This window comes from Dipteris shenzhenensis, chromosome 18 (assembly GCF_047967505.1).
Source record: "Dipteris shenzhenensis isolate YYH24624 ecotype China chromosome 18, Dip_SZ_1.0, whole genome shotgun sequence".
Classification (NCBI taxonomy): Eukaryota; Viridiplantae; Streptophyta; class Polypodiopsida; order Gleicheniales; family Dipteridaceae; genus Dipteris; species Dipteris shenzhenensis.
Window position 1 is genome coordinate 18,563,709 of NC_141613.1, and position 6,162 is coordinate 18,569,870.

Sequence of the window (6,162 nt, forward strand, 5' to 3'; positions counted from 1 at the left end):
TTTGGGTAGTGTCCGCTGATAGCTTTTGCAGATTCGAGTGACTATGCCACCCACTCCTACCTCCGTCACTAAGAAAACCCTTAGCTCCAATGCCCTCAATCTCTCTCTCTCTCTCTCTCTCTCTCTCTCTCTCACACACACACACACACACACACATATTGCCTTCCTTTTGCCTTTTGCCTCTCCATTGCTCTCCCACCATAGGTTCTCCCTTTCACTCCTTTCGTCTCCCATGCTTACTTCCCCTAAGAACCCATGCTTTTCCCATGGTAGCTCTCCCTTTGCCCCCCCCCCCCTTGGGCGAACTTCTCTTCCTTTCCTCTCTCACTAGTTTTTGTCCCTTAAACATCTTTTGTAGGTACCATTGGCATCATTGGCAACCTGTCGAATGTTGTTTCACTTCAATGGCAATCTTTGACTCACTACCAAGCAAATTGACGAGCTTTTAGGGGTGTTTGACTAGAATTTTTTACATCTTCATTATAGGGTAATGTGTAGTGCAGATTCTTTGGATAGTCAATATATGGAGGGCATGTTTTTGCTTTTAGAAGGCTTACATTTGATATTTAAAAAAGACATTATAACAATTCTAGACACCTAGGGGAAGATTTTGTTTGAGCACTAGCAATTTTTTTTAATATCTTCAAGGGTAGACGCATGTGGTACTCCCTCATTGCAACCTTGGAGGGGTGCCTTGCATAATACATATTGTGGTACTTCTCCTTAAAATGGAACATAAATGATTGGATGACTTGAATTTGAACAAAAGAGACAATGGTTGTGTTTGAATAGTATTCACACTTTTCTTGGAATTGTAATTGGTAGCTTCTACTCACCTACATGGGGACTTCTTTGCAAAACAAGTCTTCGTTAACACAAAACTACTTGAACCCATTTTCCCCTCCCAACCTTATCTATTTATATTTGTATGTTGTAAGTGCATTTGCTTTGGCATCTTCTCTTCCTTCTATCCCTTCCTCTCTTTTGATTTCCTGGCATGATTGCTAGGAAGCACCATTGTGCCTAGCAACTCTACGATTGTTCCTTCGTGGGTGTGTGTCTACATACACATAGAGCACACCTCTTTTGACAAGAACACACAATGTGTAGATCCTCTAGGAAGGAGGTGGTACCATGTAATCGCATACTCATATTTTCTAGGGTCCTCATACTTTCTGAAATTAAAGAAAATCTAAGATCCCACCTTGAAACCAAAAGGTGCACACTTCCAACCAGTTATTAACAAATCAAGCAATCATTTATAACTAACCAATATTGACATTTTAATCTTCTCTATTGCACTTTAATGAATTATGTTATCAAGGGTGAATCAAAGAATTTACCCAATGGATACACCTACATCTTGGCTACACATCAACCATTCATAACCCTATTTTACAAATCGTACACTTCTTGGGAAATAAGATTATGCATTTCCATATAGATTTGCAAATTGTAAAAGGTTACAAATTGTAAAAGGTTATAATCTCGTGATTTCATTATTACCAAGTAAACGAAATGCTAGCTTCAATTCTTACAAAAAAGCATGATGCTCACAAACATTTCCTCAAAACATGGGTTTCTGTACTCAATCGTATTATTTCAACTTTGCGACAATGAAACCAGCATATGAAGAGCATCATCACACGCAGAAGATGTTTCTAAAGAGGAAGAGCTTAGTCACAAGCAGCTTCATATCCCTCTAAACATTCTAAGGAAGCCCAATGAAAATTCATGTCTCAAATGAAGGCCAACAATTGAACAAGATTTCAAATTTTTGCATATAAATACATGAATTACCCCTCCTTCAAATTTTTACCTTCCTTCAAATTTTATCCTTCAATATGAAAGCTAGGGCAGACCTTTAAATTCAGGGCTGGTCGCGGGGTTTTCAGAAGTATATAAAACTGTGGCGACAAAGATTCGTTGGTGAGTGTGATTCACTTTGACGTTGTGATCTTTAAGGATACAATATTGGCGATACATTTTTGTCTGTGCAAGATTACATTATCAACTTCTGTCAAGAGGCGGGATATACGATATTAGTAACTATTTTGATGTGCAGGATTACTATCGCTTCATCTTATATTAATAGGCATAATAAACCTCATTATTACTTTAACGAGTGCTTTACCTTGTCTTAAATACGCAGTACAATCTCACTTTCATCTCCATTCCACGATCGTCGTTCCACTACAATGAGTTTTGGCTTTCACGTGCCAATACCATCTTTGAAACATCAGCTGACAGTTTCACATAAATTTGAGAATTGCAGTATTTGTTTGACTCCAACTTCAACACAGGTTACAATGTCACGACCAAAACTGCGTGAATGTGGTTGCACCATTGTCACTCACTATCTCCTGTACACTCTTGCAACAAGAGACGGACCACACATCTAGCCTAGCCCCTGCTTGGTAGTGACACTGTTGCCCAATGAATTACGCTAACCAAATTTGCAAACATGTTGCAACAATAATCTCATTCAAATTAGATGCGAATCGCAATCTGCGACTGCATTGAATGGTTATTACAGGAGGAGCCAGAAGCCCCATCTGGCTTATATTTGATGCCCGATAGCTTTCCCGCACAAGAGCTCGTTTGTGGGAATTGCCGCTTCATTTCTGAACGACGTCTCAGGGTCAAAGACGCGGAAGTAAAGCTGCTGACCAAGGTATTGATGCTCCCATAGCTGCGACCGTATGTTCCACATGCCGACATTGTCCAGCTCTAGCATCACAGCAGCCCAGGATTGAGGATACACCTGCATTACAGTTAATAGGATCAGCTCTCAAGTGAGGGCGAGGGGCGAGGGTAATAAGTGTGCACGACTAAACTACTTAATGCTATTCCTTTGAAGAAACTCAGCTTCACCTGTACTGTTGAGCGAGCGACTGCATCGAACAGGTTGTACTCGCCCCTGTTAGACGGAGTCCATCGGCCTCCATCCATACTGAAACAAATCATACACACATCTTTACTTACAGAGAAAGCCGAGCATCGAAACGTAATATGGCGGCAACAGAGACTTGCACAACGGACACTTCGTTCTTACTTACCCGACCACAAACGCTGAATACCCATCAATATGCCAGCTCTGTACGATGCTTTCATCGTTCTGGAAAACTATCTCCAGGAAGTCTCTAACCGAAGTAGAGAGAACTGTTGTTCCAAGGAAGAGAGAACCGCCTCCAGGAGAGCTTGGAAAACCGAAAGAAAATACATCGCCAATGTTAAAGTAATCCGCAAGCTTCAACGGGGTGTCGGGATTAACGTACGAAATGCTGTTGACCCCATAGCGTTGTTTGCCGTTGATTGCACCGGAGGTTCCATCAAGGACTACAGTTCGGGTGACATTGATCATGCCGTAGTGAAAAGAACCTTGCGGATTAGGGCGGGCAGCGTTGGCTGTCAAATTCCAACTGCAGAACAGAGATTGACAACCCATGAGAATAATTCGAGCGGCTTAAGCCAAAGGAAGAGCTCGTTTTTTCTTCTAGGAAGAGAAGTTGCACAATGCGAGATACTCACGTGATTGTTCGCGCCTGGTTGAGAGAATAATCGATCTGTATAGTTGGCCCGGGAGGAAGGGGGCCAGATACCTTAGAGCCGGAGTTAGAGTAGTGAATGATCCCGATGCCATTGAGGACAGGATTTGTGAATCGAGAGCTAGCTACCATGTAGTAATCAGCGGGTGCTTGGTTAAGGGTGACGAGGACAGAATAGCTCTGCCCAACGTGAATATCAAGGTTATCATACGAATTTTGATTTGTATGGGATCCTTCAGTTTCAACAACAGTCAGGTTGTGACCAGCGATCCTGAAATTTAGAGATGTCGCGATCCCAACATTGCAGATTCGAAGTCTATAAGTTTTGCCTGAAGGATCCAGGAACACAAAGATCAATGAGGGGTGCAGTAGGTTGAGCTACAGAGGCATAGAAATGACCCCGTTGTTTAACTTACCCGGGTCGAGAGTGATAAAAGCTCCAAATGGACCCCTGCCATTGATGAGGATACCGTCTGGGGGCCCGAGAGTCCCTCCTTGATCAAGGTGGGCTTGCAAATCCTACAATCAGAAGGAGAAATGTCAATCACGGGTTACTATCCTTTGCAGACTAGACAAACACATTTCAGCTCAAGGAGCATCAGACTTACGGTGTGATTCGTGTTGTACCAATCCCCAATTAGAACGAACGCCTCGCCATCAGGCGCTGGATAGGGGAGAGGGATGATTATCCGATTGTCTATCTTAAGACCACCGTAACCACCTGCAGCCTTCAGAAACCCAGTCGAGGGGAAGTAAAAGTAGCTCCCGATCTGATCTTTTACTTGGAAAAAGTAAGTGAAGTTGCCACCGGGGGGGATGGGGCAGTTGGTCCCCAGCACACCATCCTGCCAAGACGTCCGCCGCTGCCAAATGCCGTTCCTGTGACGCATACCAGACAAGCAGAATAGTCATTGAAAGCCCTCAACGTCATCTATATGTAGCCTTAGAACGAAGACACAAAAGAAACCGCAGATGTATCCACATACCAAGTGAACAGAAGAGGTTCATCGAGGCTGTTGAACACATTAATTTCTAGATTCACATTGGTGACGGTATCTATTTCAGGTCCGGGAAATTGTCCATTGATAAGCAAAACCTGTAGAGACGCAAGTGCAAGTGAAGTGTGAGGATGGAGGAATCCTTAATCTATAGGCGAATGTGCGCAGTATGCTACCAGTTGCTGAAGAATAAGCAGCACCAACCTGCTTCGAAACACCTAGAGGAGCAGCAGTCCCATATGTGACATTCCAGTTCAAAGGCTGGACCGCATCTTCGGCAACGGCGCTTCGTGACGAGAGGGAGACGATTAACAATACAGCAAAGCAAAGCAACAGGCGACGAGGTGTCGCCATAGCTTTGGATGAGCTACACCAGCACCGACAGGACCTGCCAAAGCTTACGGTACTATTAGCTACGAAGAATCAAAGTCGCCAACATGAAAAACAGTAAAGCAAGAGAAGTGAAACCAATGCCAAAAGACTAGAAACACCCGACTACTGCAAAAACTCAAGCAAGGGGTTGTGGTAGGTGCAAAGCAAGGATCCGTGAGAGTCTTTACTTGAGCAAGGAAACCAGGCGAAAGGCACGGGGAGCTATTACAGGGCCGCAAGTGCACCTGAGAGGAAGAGAAAAGCAAGGAGGAGCTATGGAGACATGGTAATGAGGAGGAAGGGGAGGATACGGGAGGAAAGGAAGGTGGAGGGGAGGGGGGCCTCTATTTGGCCATAGAATGGAGAGGGAGAGTACTTGATATCGAAGACGAAGGAAGGAGCTAAGAGGCGAGTGAGAAAGAGTGAAGGAGAACCGAGTGAGGTGATGGTTTTGAGAAACGAGAGCGAAACAGTTGTTGCAATAGTCCCTTCGGTCGTGAGCTTCGTATGTACTACTAGGGACACGGTCCAAGTGTATAAATACTGCCCTTCGCACGCAAAACCAGTTTCTCTTCGATGACGTGGCTCGCCCTCGACTTGTTCGATGACGTGGCATGTGGTTTATCTGCTGCCGTGGCAGGCTGGGGACTCTTGCTGACGTGGCATGGGTACCGCCTCCCCTCCGACCCTTGGTGACGTGGCTCGCTGAGAGCAGACGTGGCAGGTGGCCGACTCTTGCTTTGACGTGGTCTCCTTGCTCACGCGGCAGGGGACGCTTGCTGACGTGGCAGGGGCGAACCGACGGCGTGGTGGCGTGGCTCGTCGAGGGAGGGAGCCGGGGTGACGTGGCGGGAGGCCTGGGGGTCTGCAGACGTGGCAGCGCGGCACGGATGATGTGGCATCCGGACGGATGATGAGGTGTTGGTAGGGGCGAAGATGCGGCTCACCGACGAGGGGAAGGGCGCGGTTTTTTTTTCAAAAGGCAGTAAAAATGCGAAGACGGGGACATTTAAACAACGCGCTTTCTAGTGGAGTCATTCAATATTCGTCACACAGCAAGCTCTCTCTGCACAAAAGTAACTGCTTGCCAGCCCAACCCCCTTCTTCTCTCTCTCTCTCTCTCTCTCTCCACATATATATTTATTATATTTTTACTCTTGCTATCAGCGAAAGCTTCGGGAACCCCTGTCGCCTGTCGCCCATCTGACCACTCAGAAGTACTTCACTCCTCTGCCAAACGGACC

General features: G+C 45.4%; 1 protein-coding gene across 2 annotated transcripts; it reads right to left on the reverse strand.

Moving 5' to 3' along the window:
• Positions 1-2,157: 2,157 nt before the first annotated feature.
• LOC147890897 (L-ascorbate oxidase homolog) lies at positions 2,158-5,416 on the reverse strand. 2 transcript variants are annotated; one of them, XM_087389995.1, is made up of 9 exons: positions 5,107-5,416; positions 4,751-4,934; positions 4,535-4,644; positions 4,157-4,427; positions 3,965-4,067; positions 3,532-3,877; positions 3,060-3,422; positions 2,875-2,953; positions 2,158-2,764 (listed from the first exon to the last, which is right to left on the reverse strand). In XM_087389995.1, the coding sequence occupies exons 2-9, from the start codon at positions 4,898-4,900 to the stop codon at positions 2,561-2,563; spliced, it is 1,626 nt and encodes a 541-aa protein (XP_087246121.1). In that variant the 5' UTR covers positions 4,901-4,934; positions 5,107-5,416; the 3' UTR covers positions 2,158-2,560. The 2 variants fall into 2 exon arrangements, with proteins under 2 accessions (XP_087246121.1, XP_087246122.1); XM_087389996.1 differs by lacking the exons at positions 2,158-2,764; positions 2,875-2,953 and having other exon boundaries at positions 3,056-3,422.
• Between the last annotated feature and the right edge of the window lie 746 nt (positions 5,417-6,162).

Bases quoted from the DNA above. Each gene is read 5' to 3' on its own strand.
- LOC147890897 (XM_087389995.1), bottom strand. From the start codon at position 4,900: ATGGCGACACCTCGTCGCCTGTTGCTTTGCTTTGCTGTATTGTTAATC. The intron at 4,068-4,156 runs GTAAGTCTGATG...TTCTGATTGTAG, and splicing joins GGTACAACACGAATCACACC to GATTTGCAAGCCCACCTTGA. The intron at 2,954-3,059 runs GTAAGTAAGAAC...GATTTGTTTCAG, and splicing joins TATTCAGCGTTTGTGGTCGG to TATGGATGGAGGCCGATGGA.